Genomic DNA, 17975 nt, shown 5'->3' with positions numbered 1-17975 from the left:
AAACCTGCCTTTTTTTTTTTTCAAAATCATTGCCCTCCTCTGCATGAAAAAAAAAAAATTTAAGCCTTTATGAATAAGTGAGCAAAAAGTCACTGAGATATTATGGAATCCACAAATCACAGTTGTATAAATTTCTTTAGAGGAAAAACATAGCTTTACTCTTGAATAAATAAAAAGCATCATCATGACACATGAATTTCATGCAAAAAATTAATACTTTAAAACAAGCACCTCAAGTAATTTGCCAATCAGAACCCAAGAGAATGTTTGTAATGTCTCCTGGGAAGGATGTGGGAGACAGATCACAGATTTAATTGATTTAACACACATGCGTGGACCTGCCCAGGAACCCATGCAAACATACACGCTCACACTCACTTTCCTGGTTAACACATAAAGAATGTTTGAAAAGTCCGTTTCTGGCTTCCTAACATGGATTACTTACTACATGAACAAGCTTTCTCTAGTGACTGGCACTGGTTATAGAGAGGAATATATTAAACAGCTTGGTGATGGGACATCTGGCCTAATTATCATTCACACAAGACATGGCTTTGGTGTGATAACTAATTTCTGTTGTAGGTATATTTCACCACAGAATATGCCGATTCACAGCATCCAGACCATCTGGGTATCTAATGCTCTGCTGCACATAAATATGGACACATTCCCTCCCTGGGTGGCAAAAACACATTCCCTGCAAAGGTTGGGGTACTGGACTAAGCAGGAATGAGCGAGTCCCAGGCTGGGGTTTCAGGCCTCCATACTATAGCAGCTGGGCCTGGGGAACCGGGGACAGCAGGGTGGGGGGATGGTTTCTGACCAAGCCAGGGATGGACACGTGGAGCCTGAGAAGCAGAAACAGCAGAGCTCCTGGCCTGGGATGCACACCCAGGTTCCATGGAGACACGCGGCTATCAAAGGCAGCCTGCAGATTTGGATAAGCTGGCTGTGCACAGGTTTTGACAGAGACACTCAGAGAGACACTGGGAAGGACACAGACATGCAGAGACAGAGAAGTGGGAAGAAAGAGAGCCAGGGACAGAATCAGGCAACCTGACTGAGGACAGGCGCTCAGAGGCCGGGGAGGATGGCCTCTGTCTACACTGCACTGAGGCATTCGGTACAGCCGATGGGATTCTGGGGACCCAGCCACACCGCTGTGTCTCTCAGAGCATTTCACTTACAGACAGGCTGCACCCTCCCATGCAGAACCACAGGAGGTAAGAGCTAGGAAGGCCTTCAGAAAACCCCTTCCAAATGTCTTATTTTAAACTCTGGAAATTGGAGATTCAGGGAGGGGAAGTGACTTGCTCAAGGTCACAGAGCCAGCTGAGGTCCAAGTGTGGGCCAGAAGTCCCGTTCCAGTCTGGTGTCTGTTTCCTTCGTTATCTCACATCAGAGCCCCTTCCATTCGTGGGCCCAGCCTCCACTGTCACCAAAGGGCACCAGGCAGGCAGTGGCCCTTCTTTCTGATGTGACATTTTCTATTTTCATGGGACTAACCATTCAGGGATTGAAGGTGCAGATGCAAAACTGGAAATAATTCAAACAGAAAAGAAACAACCACCGCAGCGTTTTCTCAATGAGAAAATAATGTATTTTACCTCATCATAGAACTCTGGATTTTGGTTGTGATGCGAGACAACAGCATAAGCGTTTGTGGTAAAGACAGACCCTGCAGGTTTTCCATAGATACACTGCAAAAGAAGGAAACAGAGTCACCACTCTCCATGCTGTTCTTTAAAGAGGATGCTAGGGAACCGCATACAGTTACAGGCATCTGTGAGCACAGGGTCATGGCCAAGCCCACCCGGCTCTCACCATGAGCCTGTAAATTCCAAATCATTTCCAGTCACTCCAGACACCCCCCGACATCGCCTAACTTGGCTCCATGGATGCTGAATTTCCTGCCACCAAAGAAATATAATTTCAACTTAGCTGACAGGAAGTGGCTGAACACTTCTAATCATTTGGAAGGGAAACACTCTCCAGCCAGGCCTGGCAAGCTTACTTCTCTCATGCTATTTGCACTTCTTAATATGAGAAGCTCCTCCTCGGTCGGTCAGCAACATGTGCTGAATGGTCATTGTGCCTGGGCCAGGTAAGGAGTTTTAACAGAACCAACAGCAGATCCATCCCTAGCCTCGAGGAATTAGAAAATGAATGGCCATTAGGCCACAGACGGGCTTACACTTTATGAGCCACACTTTCAGAGTCACCAGCTTGCTGCTACACCAATAAAATGAATGGAAGGCTTTCTAGGGTTCTGTGGAAAGATCCGATTTCATTTCTAGTGTGAGTTTTTCACTTCCATAGGCTTAATACGTTCAAGGATGAATATGGGGTTGACGAGCCAGGCTCCTAATGGACTCACTCAGGTACTTCAGAGCCAGCCTCCAGGACAGCTAAGAAATGAAACTGACACTCGCCTGCTCTCCAGAAATATGGTTAGGAAGGCAATTTGCAGGAACTGTAGAGAGGTAACTGTAGAGAGTCTTTGAGTATACAAAAGGATAGTGCACGGGGATGAAGAAAAAACTATTCTTAGCTCCACTGAAGGAAGAATCAGAGAACCTACACCTCATTTGAGCCAGCTAATCCTTAATTTGACTTAGGTTTCTCTGTGAAAAAAAATCTCAAAGAGCTATTAAACATTCAATGACTTAATCGGGGACATTCCAGCCTCTTTTCCTAGGTGGTTTAAGTGGAAGACTTGCCATCCATCTGTCTGATTTAGGCTCAAGCTAGAGACGTGGGGAGTCAGATAAACACTTTGTGATGGCTAGATGTTCAGACTTCTCTCTCAGATCTCTGATTCCTGGACTAAAGAGCCAAAAGTAAAAGGTGGCTATAAAGAGTGAAACTGTAAGGGTACCGTGACAAGTATTTTAAGGATCGCAATATCAGATACTGAGATGCTTCTCCTAGATCACTCATTCAAGTTTGGAGGCACCATTTGGCCAGCCACAGACTCGAAGTCACATCTCAGATCAAAGCAGTCACGCTGTGCTACTGTCAGCTTGAAGCCCGTTCAGGTTTCAAGGAGAAAGGAGTTTAAACTCCCCTGATGGTACCACTATAAGCTGTCAGGAGAAAATGACCTTGTGATTGGGCACTGAAGCAAGGCAAAATCCAAGAGGAGCAAAGGCAAAAATTCTGGCATATGCAGCTTACCTTTTTTAAAGCTATATATACGCTCCCAACACATTGTGTTATTTCTTAATATTTAACTCAATCTTACAGGTAATGTTTAAGAGTAGAAAAGGCAATATTACATTTGTCACTTTACTACATTTTCTTTGACATTTAAGCACATGAAACTTAGCATATGAAACTACCCAGTACCAAAATGTCTGTCTCTATGAAAAATGCATGCTTATCAATATCACAAACAAACCTTTAGGGCGCTAGCATCACTTTCATCCGAATCCCGGAATTCCACACAGACCGCAATGTTCCTTGCCTAAAAACAATTCATCATTCAAAATGAGTCACAAAACGAGAAGATTATAAACAAGTGTAACACCCCAAAATGTACAGTTTATCCTGTTTACCTTGGCAAATGTTTTCTGGCTATCGTATTTTAATTGCAAGGGATATACATATAGATGGTTTTTGTAAATGGTAAATGGGTAACAATATTTTGTCATTTCTGGAACAAACTCTTCAACTTCCACAGTAATATTTTGACAATTCTTTTCAAAGGGCTTCAGAGGCACATATGAAGAAGTAATACAATCTACAGCAGAAAAAAAACAGGCAAAGATGCAACAATTGTTAACACATTCCTGCATTTATAAAAAAAAAAAATATACCTGGATTGTGTTCTCTAAGAGTGGTTTAACAAACAGAATTCTTAGTGATTGACAAAAACGCATACAGCCACTTCAAGAACCCAGAAGAACAAGTAGGAGTAAGTAGCCTGATGCTGATTTTAGTGAAACCCTTCAAACCAGATGCAGATTGCTATTTCATTCTCAACGTACAGTGATTTTCCAAATATAACACATCATAATTTTGACAAATTTAAACTCTGCGAAGAAATCCATTACATTTTTTCTCCTGCAACTGCAATTTAGCTTTTCACTGCAATTTTTTATTGGTATCAGGGAAGTAACAGTAAATTTATGCCAATTAGCTCATGGCTAGTCCCTCTTAAAAAGTTAACTTGGTACAGGTGCAAATTTTCACTTAAGGAATAAAGGCAGCCTTCTAAAACTACAGATCTTATGATGTGTTACCAATAATAAATTCAATCCTCCCGAATGTGGAAAACACAAAGCCTTAGAGAAGTATAGCAGCACATGTTACTGAGGTAGCCACTTGTAATAAAGGTTATTCATACACTTAAAGGGGCTCTAAGACTGCTGGTCCTTGCTGAAGAGTGATACTGATGGAGAAGAAATATGCAGGAGAGTCAGATCTGAGGACATAATATTTTTCACTGGGTTTGGTTTTCTATGATAGCGATACTTACAATAGAATATCTGTAGGAACAGAGTAAAGATCCACAGATAAAAGTGATCATTTCACTACCCAGTGTTAACTACTGCTAATATTTTGGCATATTTTCTTGTAGTCTTCTTCCTAGATATGTCTCATCTAACAAACACAAAAATCTCACTGTATAGAGAACTTTATCCTAGTTGTTGGTATTTTATCTGATATCTTATTTCATGAACTCTTTGTAAACAGCATTTTGCAGAGCTGCATAAAAATTTCATGGTACCAGGATCCCATAACTGAACTGAACCACACATGAACTAAACCATGACTGAACCACACTGACAATGTCATACTCTTTGGTTGCTTTCAATCCCCTCTGGAATACAGACAACACTGCAAAAAATATCTTTATGCATAAACTCCTGTCTACACTTCAAGTTATTTCTTTAGGAAAAAGTAATCCATTGAACTCTTAGATGTTTTAACATGTCAATTGCCACTCTCCTACTTACAATCCTTTCATGACTTCTCATTGTACTTGGGATGAAATTCAGTTTTTTAAGGAGTTACCATGGTTTTCACACTGCTCTGCATGATGTGATTCTTCCTACTTCTCCTACTTTATTTCCGATCTCCCGTGTTCGCATCACACACTAGACTAGAGCCTCATTGGTTCCGTTTGCGTCCATACAAACCAAGCTAGCTGCACCTCAAGATCTTTACATGTGACAACCTCAGAGTAGAATGTACCGTCCCAACCATCTCATGCTGGCTGGGCCACATGGTGAGCCTTCCTTAGCCACCTTTTTTGAAAGTAGCCCACCCAATCAGAGACAGAAATTATTCATTTGCTTTCTTGTTTAAATGTCTGTCACTCCTTCTAGACTATAATCTCCATACTTTCAAAGCACCTAGTAAGTATTCAATAGCTTACTCACTAAATGTTTATTTGATGAGTAAATGGATAGATAGAATGTCAGAATTAGAATGCCTTAGTTACAGACATTCATGGATGTCTCTTGCCAAACTGTACTCCTACTTGAGATAGGTGACGGTGCCTGGCCAAAACTAAGCCGGCATTAGACAGTTACAGTTCATTTTTTGCAAATTTGATAGATGAACAAAAACACAACAATGCTGAAATATTTACATTTGTGTTACTGGCATAATTACCGAGACTGGATGTTTTCCAATTATTTACCAGTCATTTTATTTCCTGCAAATTGTCTTTTCTGTCTTCTGTCCATTTTTCTCCTAGGATCATAGATTCTTGTCTTTAGACAAAAGAAATTCTCCTTTTGGATCCCGTCACTGATGAAATTCAGCCAAGGCAAAAGGAGCAGAAACTGACTGGAACACACTCACATCATATATTATACATGAAACAGCATCTGATAAAAATCAACTTAATTTACTTCCTAATCTCTAACTATTCACCATGTGTCCTGGCTTGAATAGTGTCCCACCAAAATTCATGTCCACTGGAAACTCAGAATGTGACCTTATTTGGAAATAGGGCCTTGGCAGATGTAATTAGTTAAGATGAGATCATAATGGATTAAGGTGGGCCTTAAATCCAATGACTGGTGCTCTTAGTAGAAGACCATATGAGGACAGAGGCAGAGACCAGAATGATACACCTATAAGCCGAAGGATGCCCAGGCTAGCCAACAGCCACTAGAAGCTAGGAAGAAGAGATTCTTCCTCAGAGCCCTGTGAGGGAGCGTGGCCATGCTGACACCTTGATTTTGACTTCCAGCCTCTAGAACCACAAGAGAGTAAATTTGTTGTTTTAAGCCACCCAGTCTGTAATACTTTCTTACAGCAGCCCTAGGAAACAAATACACCATGTAAATCTCAAGAAAAATGTTAGGAAGATAAAACACCTGAGCTTCAGGGACTTCCCTAGTGGTAGTTCAGTGCTTTCAACGCAGGGGGCCCAGGTTTGATCACTAGTCAGGGAACTAGATCCCACATGCCACAACTAAGAGGTCATGTGCTGCAACTAAGACCTGGCACAGTGAAAAAAATAAACATTAAAAAAATAAAAACCCTGAGATTCAAACATAGCCTTTTAGGTTTATTTGCAACATGTAAGTTCTTACTTGAAAAATCCACAGGAACACATTCTACTGTGATGTTTAGCTGCCCAGGAATAATCTGCAATTTGGTCTTCTCTGGCCTAGATGTAAAATAAGAATATTTTATATTCAAAAAATATGATTACTAAGTGTACTGGTTACCATTTATTCAAACTTCCAAATGCTTCCAAATCCAAATGCTCCAACATTTGATTTTTCCCACATATGACTCACATTCATCATTCAAAGAAATTATAATTCATCTATGCTATTGATTTACTGCAGTAACTCTAAAACACTTACTTCTTGTATTCTGAGAGCAACTTGAGAATGTCTTCATTGGAAAGCTTGCTACTATCTTGTTTATACAAAGGAGAAAATCTCCCATCCAGGTCCAGAGAGCCTTGAATATCTTTGAAAATGGGCCTAAAAGAGCAACAGAGGGTTTTTTTTAACTCGAAAGTATGGCTAAATTAAGATCAAATAGTGGTGATGGGAACATAAAATGGTGAAACTCTTTTGGAAAATAACTTGGCAGTTTCTCATGAAGTTAAGCATACACCTACCCTCTGATCCTGTGATTCAACTCCTAGGCATATTTCCACATGATACTTGAATGCTCACAGCAGATTTATTTGTTATAACCCCAAACTGGCAATCACCCAGATATTCATCAACAAATGAATGGATAAACAAATCATGGTATATTCTTACAATGGAATGTAAGAACTGACGAACAACTCATGAACAACTCAATGAACAACTGATACAACATTATGGATAAAATACAAAAACAGACTGAGAACAAGAAACCATAGACAAGGTTACATACTGCATGATTCCATTGATGTGAAGTCCAGAATAGGTAAAAGTCATCTAAGGTCAGTGGTTGCCTGGGTGGGAGTGGATGGCTGATTGGACAGGGATGTGAGGAACTCTCTGGAGTGATAGAAATGTTCTAGATCTTGGTTGGGGTGGTAGTTATATGACTATATACATCTGTGAAAATTTATCAACCTGGACATATAAATGTGCATTTTAATCAAAGATAAATTATCTCTCAGTGAAGTTGATAAAAATTGAATTAGATCTTTAAGATCAACTTACATAGACTTTATAATATATCTATAAAATTTCTAATATGAATTGGAATTATTCCCTCCTCCTTCTCTTCTTTCATTTTCCGAGTAGCTGTTTTACTGCCAGAACAGGAAGTAATATACAAGCACCCAACACACCGGAAGCAACTATGGCCAAAAGCACAATCTCCCCTGGCAAAGCCTCTGAAAAATGTGGTTAAAGGCACTAACTATCATTCCTACTTCTAAGCATACCTCCTTTTATTTTCAGTAAACAGGGGTTTATCACACAGCTTTTAAATATCCCAGCCAAGCCTTTAGAGTCAGTTCCTGTTGCTGCTAACAACCAAAATAATTTAAGAAGAAAAAAAAACAGCATAATTCCACATCAGAACTGGGGATTAAAGCTTCTAACTTTGAAGGTTTTTACAATTTACTTTTCTACAAGCACATTAGCATCAAGCAGTTACTGATGTGGCCTAAAAAGGGGTGGAGAGCATGTGCCATGGCTGTCTATTGTGGGCTCTGAATTCAGGTGCTGTTAGTTCTGAGACCTGCTTACACACATGCCATGCGAACTTAGGCAAGAATTTTTTTTTTTTTTTCATTTCTGTGACTCAAATTCCTCATCTCCAAGATGGGGGAGAATAGTACCTACCTCTAAAAGAAATATACATTAAGCACATAGACCTCTGCCTTGTACGTGCATGTGTGTTAAGTCTCTTCAGTCATGTCTGACTCTTTGAGACCCTGTGGACTGCAGCCCACTAGGCTCCTCTGTCCATGAGATTCTCCAAGCAAGAAAAATGGAATGGGTTGCCATTTCCTCCTCCAGGCGATCTTCCCGACCCGGGGATTGAACCTGTGTCTCTTATGACTCCTGCATTGGCACGTAGGTTCTTTACCACTAGCGCCACCTGGGAAGCCCACCTTGTACAGTTAGCACTTCATTACCATAAATATTGGGCTGGCCAAAAAGTTCGTTCTGGTTTTTAAAACCTGAACGAACTTTCTGACCAATAGTAACAGTAGTAGCCACTGGAGCATCACTAAGTATGTTTCAGCTTCTGGAACAGCTAAGGAACACCTTCCACTACTCTTTGCCCTTGACCTATCCTTGGCTAGCATTTCTTACTAGTTGGCAAAATAAGGACAAGGTGCCTTTTCATCTACCAACATATAACACATTTTGAGACGCTCTCCCAAAATGAAATGATTATAGTGATAAAACAGTTACTGAACTTAAATCTCCTACCCTTATGGTACTCCCCAACACCCACTGAACAAAACTCATTGAATTATTCAGAACATAGTGCCCTTTCCCCAGAAGTTCCAGTGAGCTGTACAGGCTGTACCATAAACAAGTCAGTGAACTTGTACTTCAAAGGGCGTATAAGCGAGGAATACAGTTTCAGTCATCCCTGTAGGTAGACTGGCAAGATTCAGACAAAAATCATGTAAACCACCATCAGATACGTGGTATAATTAACACACTTCCCAATATACTACCCCGAAGAAGTTGCCAAATTTATCATCAGAAAGCAAGAAAATCTACTAAGTAATTACACACTTGCACTGAGCAACTACATTTTTTGCCTTCTAGTTTTTAGTATGTTTTTCAGAATTACTCTATGATGGCTTTTCAAAGCATAAACCCAGCCAACTCTAAAATAGTGGGCACATTGTACACAATTCACTGCAATTTCTGGTTTTCTGGAAAAAAAATTCCATCACTTTAGCAAATAAGCTCTGCTTTAAAAGGCAATAAAATTAAGTGGTGTCAGTCAGATCAGTAACCCAAGCCAAAGAAAATTTCCCTGAAGCAAGACATTTGAAAAAATGAAAGGGTCTTTGAGGCACAGCAAATTCTAAATGAAAAAATTTTTACATCCTGCTATAGACTGAATGTTTGTGTCACTCCGCTGCCCCTACACCCCCAAATTCATATGTTGAGATCTAATCCCCAAGGTGATGGTATTTGTATGGCCTTTGAGAGGTGATTCAGTCATGAGGATGTAGCCCTTATGAATAGGATTAGTGTCCTTATAAGAGGCCAGAGAGATAGCCTGCCCTCATTTCACTATGTGAGACTACAAGGAGAAACTGGCTAACACCTGGAAAAGAGTTGTCTAACACCTAGAAAAGAGTTCTCACCAGAACCCAACCATGCACTCTGATCTAACCTCAGAAATGGTCAGAAATGAACGTCTGTTGTTTAAGCCACCCAGTCTAACCTGTTATGGCAGCCTGAATGGACTGAGACACATCCCAAGTGTCCCAATATATAACTGGTTTGTCAGAAACAGACTTCTGAATGCTGCTGGCAAGGACAATAGCCCTCAACTTCACATGGGAGCATGAATAGATGGGTCAGAAATATATTTGTACAAACCTGGCAGCCCAAGCAAAGGGCATTCTGTATTGTCCAAGGCGGCTACACACTTGCTTAGCTGTCCTGTGTACCTTCTGGGCCGTCTAAGGTTAGAAATAAAAAGATAGGCTCAGATTTGTCCAAACTATCAGAGACTCACCCAGAAAAAATAATTTCCCCAACTTACTGATATAAAACATCAAAAACTAGGAAAACAAGATACAGAAATAGTTATAAATGAAACACAACACACATCAGCCACCCACTTTTCAAGATAAAAGTATTTCCTAAGGTTATGGATTTTCTCATCAACAGAGCCCTCATCAAGATATCAGAAGACAAACAAAATAGATGTAGGGCATGGTTTGTACTGAAGACTGTTACTGGGAAAAAATTAAGCAGTTTTAATGTCTATTTCCTTTCACACATGAGCAGGCATATACTTATCATTCTTGGGTGAAGTTGGTTCTGGGTACTGTTGAACTTGTTACTCCCAAGATAAAAGCCAAATGACCAAGAATCAATGCAATTAGTTTAGCGTGGGCAGGAGCTGCTGTTTGCACAGATACTGGGAGATGACAAAGGAGATAAACTGCCTATAGAGTCTAAACAGGCTATGAAATGCTGCCTCTATGCTATCCCTAGGAATACAGAATGCTGAAGGCTTTTATCTATATTGTTGAGACTTTTCCCCCCACAAATTAGTCATATGTCTCCTCAGCATCTCCTACTTAATAAACACTATTTGGATCCACAACTAAAGGCTACATACAACAGACTGACTCATAAATACTCAGAAGCTGGATTGCCGCTAATGAACTATGCCATGAATGCTTTCCGTCTTTGGGCCTGACTTTTCCTCATTTATAAAATGAGAGAGGATTAGATCAATAATTTCCAAAAGTTCAGAATTCATGATCCAGAAATTTGGAGAACTATCTGGGTCGCCAACTTTTAAGGTTGCCATTTAAATATGTGTGCTGTGCTTACTCACTCAGTCGTGTCTGATTCTTTGTGACCCTGTGGACTGTAGCCCACCAGGCTCCTCTGTCCATAGGGATTCTCCAGGCAAGAATACTGGAGTGGGTTGCCATGTCCTCCTCTAGGCAATCTTCCCACAATCCCTGTCACTTCACACACCAACATTATAGGAAAGACAGACAGGTGTGATGTTTAAAAAGTAGGAAGGGCAAAAATCTCAGAATAAACTCCTTCCAATTGAATACCCTGAAGCTTCATGAATGGCTTACTATCTTGTCTTTCTTTTCTCATTTCATCAGAGACAGGAGTAAATTTGAGTACAGTCTGGCATTTGGAAACTGCAGGACTTGAGTCATTTTAACCCTCGTTGCTCTGACATCTTTGGCTATATGCAGGGCTGGGAATAAAGAAAGAGTAGCTATTTCCAAGGATACAGTGTCAGTGAATAGATATTGCCTAAGAGCCTTTAGCTCTGATTTTAATAAACAAGCAAAAATCAGATTGCCATGTGAAAAGGGGAAAAAAGTCATTTTCAAGCTTAAACATGCATTCTCACAGAGCACACAATATTTTCAGCATATATTGCATGCTGAAAGAATGTTGGGTTTTTTGTTGTTGTTATTGTCTTTCTTTTTAGAGGCATCATTGACAGTATCATTTAAAGTATCAATAAAAAGCAAATTTTGCATTTGGCTGAAATGCTCACAAATGATCTTTATAAATACCTTTGCCGGGTCGGAATTTTTGATGTAGGGTTCCGCGCAGTGTGTGATGTTTCCTTGGAGAACCTTTTCAATTCTCGCAACCAGGAAAATTTCAGGATGTGGATTTGTCACTGAGAAAATTCCCTGAAAAAAAATTCCTTCTGTTAGATTTTTCCTTAATGTAATTTCATGCATACAGTTGCTTGGTTAGTGATTCCTAGTGGTGTGTTTAGCACAGAATATTGATATTCAACATAGGATCATGTCCAGAGCCCTGGTAAGAGATAGCGTTTCCATTCATACAGTTTTCAAAGGTCCTGATTGATGTTCCTTTCAATATAGATTTTCAATTTTGTCACCAGTTTCACATCTATTAGTCCCCAAAGTGTAGGTTTCACCCTGACTGCTTAGCCTCTTGTGTTTGGCGGTGTATGCAAGGTGCATCCATACGCCTAATCAATACAATGTGTATTGTTTGGCTTAAAGTAGCACAGGCTAAAATAGCATGCATTTCTGAAGTGGGACAGGACATGCATTTTTAAAGGTAGCTGCCTGTAACTCCAAGGCAATTCACTCACCCTTAACTACTACTAAAGGTAGCTAAGAAGGATGAAAATACTTTACTGTTCTACACAGAATAAAAACTAAATCACCCTATAGAAAACACTCCTTTGCTGCAGGGGAAGAGCTCTGGTGCTCTCAAGGTAAAGGTAGAGGACAAACAATCCAAAAACTACTTTTGTTCCAAAACACTTTGTTTCAGGGACTAATGTAGATGCTACCAAGTTCCATGTGGAACAACTATACCATCTCGTGTCCAGGTCAGCTCTTTCCAAATATAATATATTCCAAATAGTCTGTTAGGTGGTGATGTCTGTTGCTTAAAGGAGCATCACACAAGTGAATTCGAATGGAAAAACCCATCATTGGGACTCTACCAAGTTTTATTTTGTCTGCTTGGTATATTACCAACTGTGTTAAGATAGCGTGTTCCAGTTTTCAAAGCATTTCAGACCCATGAGCTCATCTGTTGCAGATAGAACTCTCTGAGGTAGACAGGAAAGAAGAGAAAACTCAGTGGAGGACACTAAGTAATCCCCCCAAATCCAAATGGCGTTTAAGGGTCCTGGATTATGTCTGATTCACCTTCAGATTCCCAAGCAGCAAGGAAGGAAGAAAGTGATTAAAAGCTGTTCGAGGAGTCATATTTCCTGGGTTCAAATTCTGGCCCCACTATTTATGGGTTTAGATAAAGTCACATCCTCTCTATAGCCCAGATTTCCCATCTATGAAATGGGCTATGACAAGAGGAATAGCTATTTTGTAATCTTCTTGAGTGGATTCAGTGAAGTAATGCACATTAGGTAAGTGGTTACCAGAGTAACCAACATCTCAAGGTCACAGAACCTGATTTGTGGTTCTGCCAGCAGCCTGCTGCCCGGGCTATGAGATGCAGCTGGCAGAGTGCTGGAGGAACCCACAGAAAGTATGCTGAACCGTGCACCTTGAGCACAATCTCAGGCTTTGGATGGTCACATAACTGTGCTAGATGGCTTTTGTGCACCGTCTCCCTTAGTCTTTGGGAAGATGCCCTGGAGAAGGGAATGGCAAGTCACTCCAGTATTCTTGCCTGGGGAAATTCCATGGACAGAGGAGCCTGGCAAGCTACAGTCCATGGGGTCACAAAGAATTTGACATGATTGAGCCACTAACATTTTTCACTTTTTTTCTTGTCTTCATAAAAACCCTCAAACACAGGCACTACGATACACACTTCTTACAGATTAAGAAACTGAGGCTTAGGGAGGTTCGTGCAGTGAGTAAGTGGGTGACGATTGCAGTCAGGGCTTTCAGACAACACAGCCCAGGCTACAGAGCCACTCAGCCTATCAACACAGGCTCCCATTGTCTCACCTGATAAAGCTGGATAAGAGCAACGCTGCTGACTGCCACAACTAACATTCACTGAGCACCCTCCGTGCCCAGGACTCCAGCCATTTCCCTACACTGATGCCAGAAATGAACATGGTTGTGTCAAAGGATTTGACAATTTGATCAGAGGAAGCTGCTTTGACTGTGTGATCCCCGTGACGACTGCTCACACCAGCAGCCCCACTGTACTGAGCAAGCTCAGCAGGCTGGCACAGGGCCGAGTGCTTTCTGGGATGGGGCACCTTAGACGCATGAGAATGCTGAAGCATAGAGATGCCCATTGCTCAACTAACCAGGATTCCGAGGTAGGGGGACACTCTCTGAGGCAGCTCTGCCTTTTGCCCCTTAGCTTCCAGCTCTTCCCCACGCCCCAGAACACAGGGGGTGGGTAGCTAGAGAACACCCTGGAATCCCAGGTGGGCTGGGAGTCTGGATCTTCAGGACAAGGCCCTCCTTTCCCACCACGGGGGCATGGCTCTGCCTGCCTCTCTTCAGGGTGACTGTCACCCACATCACTGACCCCTCCCTCTAAGGAACGGGCCGGGTGTCCCCACTCCAGTTCCCAGGGCTTAGCCCCCAGGACGTGGCAGGCCATGTGGTAGCAGCGCCCTTTTTCACTAGCTCCACACCTGCTGCCCCCCAGTGGGGAGCACACAAACAGACTCCTAAGAGTCAGCACCTCGCCCACAACCCCACCCTAGGTCATCTTGAGGGACCCGGGGCACCGAGCTCTGTCCAGGCACTTGGGAAGGAACTGTCAGGCAGCTGAGAGTGAAGTGACTGGTCACAGTAGCTGGTTGGTGTTAGGAAGGCAAAACTACTCAATGGACTCAGCTTCTTCCTTTTCCTGTGGTTACCTGTTGCTCCTCAGGAAGCCACTACAGAGAAAGACTCTCCAAGGAGCAGATGGGGAGAGCTAGAAGAGCCCCCAAGCGCCACCATCCACCAAGCCCTGGGAGTGGGTGGCCTCTTCCTATAGATCCTGCTGCCGCTTGAACAGCCTTGCTGTAGGGGATGGGGTCTTCACACTTCCCACGAGTGCCAGGGAAGTGCCATGTCCCTCTCTAGGGTGACAGGGAAGCTGCACTCTGGGGCCTGCTAGAGCTAGATTCAGGTCCTGTTCCTCACGACAGTAGCTCTGGGACCCTGAAGGAGCCACCTCATTGCTCTGTGCCTCAGTTTCCTCATCTGTAAAACAGGGATAGGAATAGCACCTATCTACTTTACTAGGGTGTGGTAAGAATTAAATGACTTCATACAAGGACTTCCCTGGTGGTCCAGTGGCTAAGACCCCACACTCCCAATGCAGGGAGCCCAGGTTCAACTGCCACAACTAAAGATCCCACATCCCACATGCTAAGACCTGGCACAGCTAAATAAATAAATATTAAGAGAAAATAAATGACTTCATATGGATGAAATACCTAGAGGAACACTGAAAAAAAAATATTGCTGGAAAAAAAATATCACTGAGCTCAGATTGCTGTTCAGATCTGCTAATACTCTCTCTCCCTATACAGTACTGCATTCTAGTCCCAAACGGAAGAAGTTGAAGAAAAAGACTTCTTCAAAAGGAAATGTTCAACTATTTGAAGTAAATGACCACTTCCTGATATCTTTACTGGATCTGGGAAAAGAGTGCAAAATGATCAAGCCATGTGAGGCCACTTCCATTCGTTCTTACCTCTGCACATCTCATCTACTACTTTGAAGCCTCCCTCAGGTCCCACAACTTCTGTGCCGTCTTCTAAGTCAACTCTCAACCCCTGAAGCCTCCTCACATTCCAAACCCCTCCACTCCCATTGTGTTATATACATCAGTTCAGTTCAGTTCAGTCGCTCAGTCATGTCTAGCCCTCTGCAACCTCATGGACTGCAGCACGCTGGCCTCCCCGTCCATCACCAACTCTCGAAGTTTACTCAAACTTATGTCCATTGAGTCAGTGTTGCCATCCAACCATCTCATCCTCTGTCATCCCCTTCTCCTCCTGCCCTCAATCTTTCCCAGCATCAGGCTCTTTTCAAATGAGTCAGTTCTTCACATCAGGTGGCCAAAGTATTGGAGTTTCAGTTTCAATATCAGTCCTTCCAATGAATACTCGGGACTGATTTCCTTTAAGATGGACTGGTTGGATCTCCTTGAAGTCCAAGGGACTCTCAAGCGTCTTCTCCAACACCACAGTTCAAAAGCATCAATTCTTCGGCCCTCGGTTTTTCTTATAGTCCAATTCTCACATCCATACATGACTACTGGAAAAACCATAGCCTTCACTAGACGGATCTTTGTTGGCAAGTTATATCTCTGCTTTTTAATATGCTGTCTAGGTAGGTCATAACTTTTCTTCTAAGGAGCAAGCGTCTTTTAATTATATGGCTGCAATCACCATCTGCAGTGATTTGGGAGCCCACAAAAATAAAGTCTGTCACTGTTTCCAATGTTTCCCCATCTATTTTCCATGAGTTGACGAGACCAGATGCCATGATCTTAGTTTTCTGAATGTTGAGTTTTAAGACAACTTTTTCAACTCTCCTCTTTCACTTTCATCAAGAGACCCTTTAGTTCTTCTTCGCTTTCTTCCATAAGGGTGGTGTCATCTGCATATCTGAGGTTATTGATATTTCTCCTGGCAATCTTGATTCCAGCTTGTGCTTCATCCAGTCCACCATTTCTCATGATATACTCTGCATATAAGTTAAATAAGCAGGGTGACAATATACAGCCGTGACATACTCCTTTCCCTATTTGGAACCAGTCTGTTGTTCCATGTCCAATTCTAACTGTTGCTTCCTGACCTGCATACAGGTTTCTCAGGAGGCAGGTCAGATGGTCTGGTATTCCCATCTCTTTCAGAATTTTCCAGAGTCCACACAGTCAAATGCTTTGGCATAGTCAATAAAGAAGAAATAGATGTTTTTCTGGAACTCCCTTGCTTTTTGATGATCCAGAGGATGTTGGCAATTTGATTTCTGGTTCCTCTGCTTTTTTTAAATCCAGCTTGAACATCTGGAAGTTCACGGTTCACGTACTGTTGAAGCCTGGCTTGGAGAATTTTGAGCATTACTTTACTAGCGTGTGAGATGCATGCAACTGTGCAGCAGTTTGAGCATTCTTTGGCATTGCCTTTCTTTGGGGTTGGAATGAAAACTGACCTTTTCCAGTCCTGTGGCCACTGCTGAGTTTTCCAAATTTGCTGGCATATTGAGTGCAGCACTTTCACAGCATCATCTTTTAGGATTTGAATTAGCTCAACTGGAATTCCATCACCTCCACTAGCTTTGTTCTTAGTGATGCTTCCTAAGGCCCACTTGACTCGTATTCCAGGATGTCTGGCTCTAGGTGAGTGATCACACCAGCATGATTATCTGGGTCCTGAAAATCGTTTTTGTACAGTTCTTCTGTGTATTCTTGCCACCTCTTCTTAATATCTTCTGCTTCTGTTAGGTTCATACCATTTCTGTCTTTTATTCATCTGTCCTTTATTTATCTGACCCAGACTTGCCCTGAGTGTCCAGGAGACTCTGGCGGAGGCATGGGTCAGCAGTGGCCTGCTGCAGGGTTGGAGGTACTGAGTGTAGCAGTGCATGCATCGGACCTTTTGAAGGAGGTCACCATTATCTTCATTACCTCCACCATAGTTTGGCCCTAGGTAAATAACAGGGAGGGAACACAGCCCCACCAATGAACAGAAAATTGGATTAAAGATTTACTGAGGATGCCCTGCCCATCAGAACAAGACCCAATCTCCCCCTCAGTCAGTCTCTCCCATCAGGAAGCTTCCATGAGCCTCTTATCCTTCTCCATCAGAGGGCAGACAGACTGAAAACCATAATCTCAGGAAACTAACCAATCTGATCACATGGACCACAGTCTGTCTAACTCAGTAAAACTATGAGCCATGCAGTGTAGGGTCACCCAAGATGGACAAGTCATGGTGGAGAGTTCTGACAAAAGGTGGTCCACTGGAGAAAGGAATGGCAAACCACTTCAGTTATTCTTGCCTTGAGAACCCCAAGAACAGTATTAAAAGGCAAAAAGATATGACACTGAAAGATGAACTCCCCAGGTCAGTAGGTACCCAATATGCTACTGGAGATCATTGGAGAAATAACTCCAGAAAGAATGAAGAGACGGAGCCAAAGCAAACACAGCACACAGTTGTGGGTGTGCCTGGTGATGGAAGTAAACTCTGATGTTGTAAAGAGCAATATTGAATAGGAACTTGGACTGTAAGGTCCATGAATCAAGGCAAATTGGAAGTGGTCAAACAGGAGATGGCAAGAGTGAATGTTGACATTTTAGGAATCAGCGAACTAAAATGGACTAGAATGGCTGAATTTAACTCAGATGACCATTATATCTACTACTGTGGGCAAGAAT

The 17975-nt window shown here is 42.1% G+C and overlaps 1 protein-coding gene across 2 annotated transcripts in view; it reads right to left on the bottom strand.

Annotated features, from left to right (window-relative positions):
• DOCK11 (dedicator of cytokinesis 11) overlaps positions 1-17975 on the bottom strand; it is a 202450-nt gene that overhangs the window by 102255 nt on the left and 82220 nt on the right. For both annotated transcript variants that reach the window (XM_043895989.1, XM_043895990.1), the window contains exons 13-19: positions 11687-11809; positions 10002-10084; positions 6834-6956; positions 6555-6631; positions 3558-3742; positions 3401-3466; positions 1608-1700 (exon numbers count right to left, since the gene is read on the bottom strand). In XM_043895989.1, coding sequence (XP_043751924.1) covers positions 1608-1700; positions 3401-3466; positions 3558-3742; positions 6555-6631; positions 6834-6956; positions 10002-10084; positions 11687-11809 — 750 coding nt within the window. The remainder of the gene's footprint in view (positions 1-1607; positions 1701-3400; positions 3467-3557; positions 3743-6554; positions 6632-6833; positions 6957-10001; positions 10085-11686; positions 11810-17975) is intronic.

This window comes from Cervus elaphus, chromosome X (assembly GCF_910594005.1).
Source record: "Cervus elaphus chromosome X, mCerEla1.1, whole genome shotgun sequence".
NCBI lineage: Eukaryota > Metazoa > Chordata > Mammalia > Artiodactyla > Cervidae > Cervus > Cervus elaphus.
Note: the sequence above shows the minus strand (reverse complement) of the source record. Positions and strands in the feature narration are given on the sequence as shown.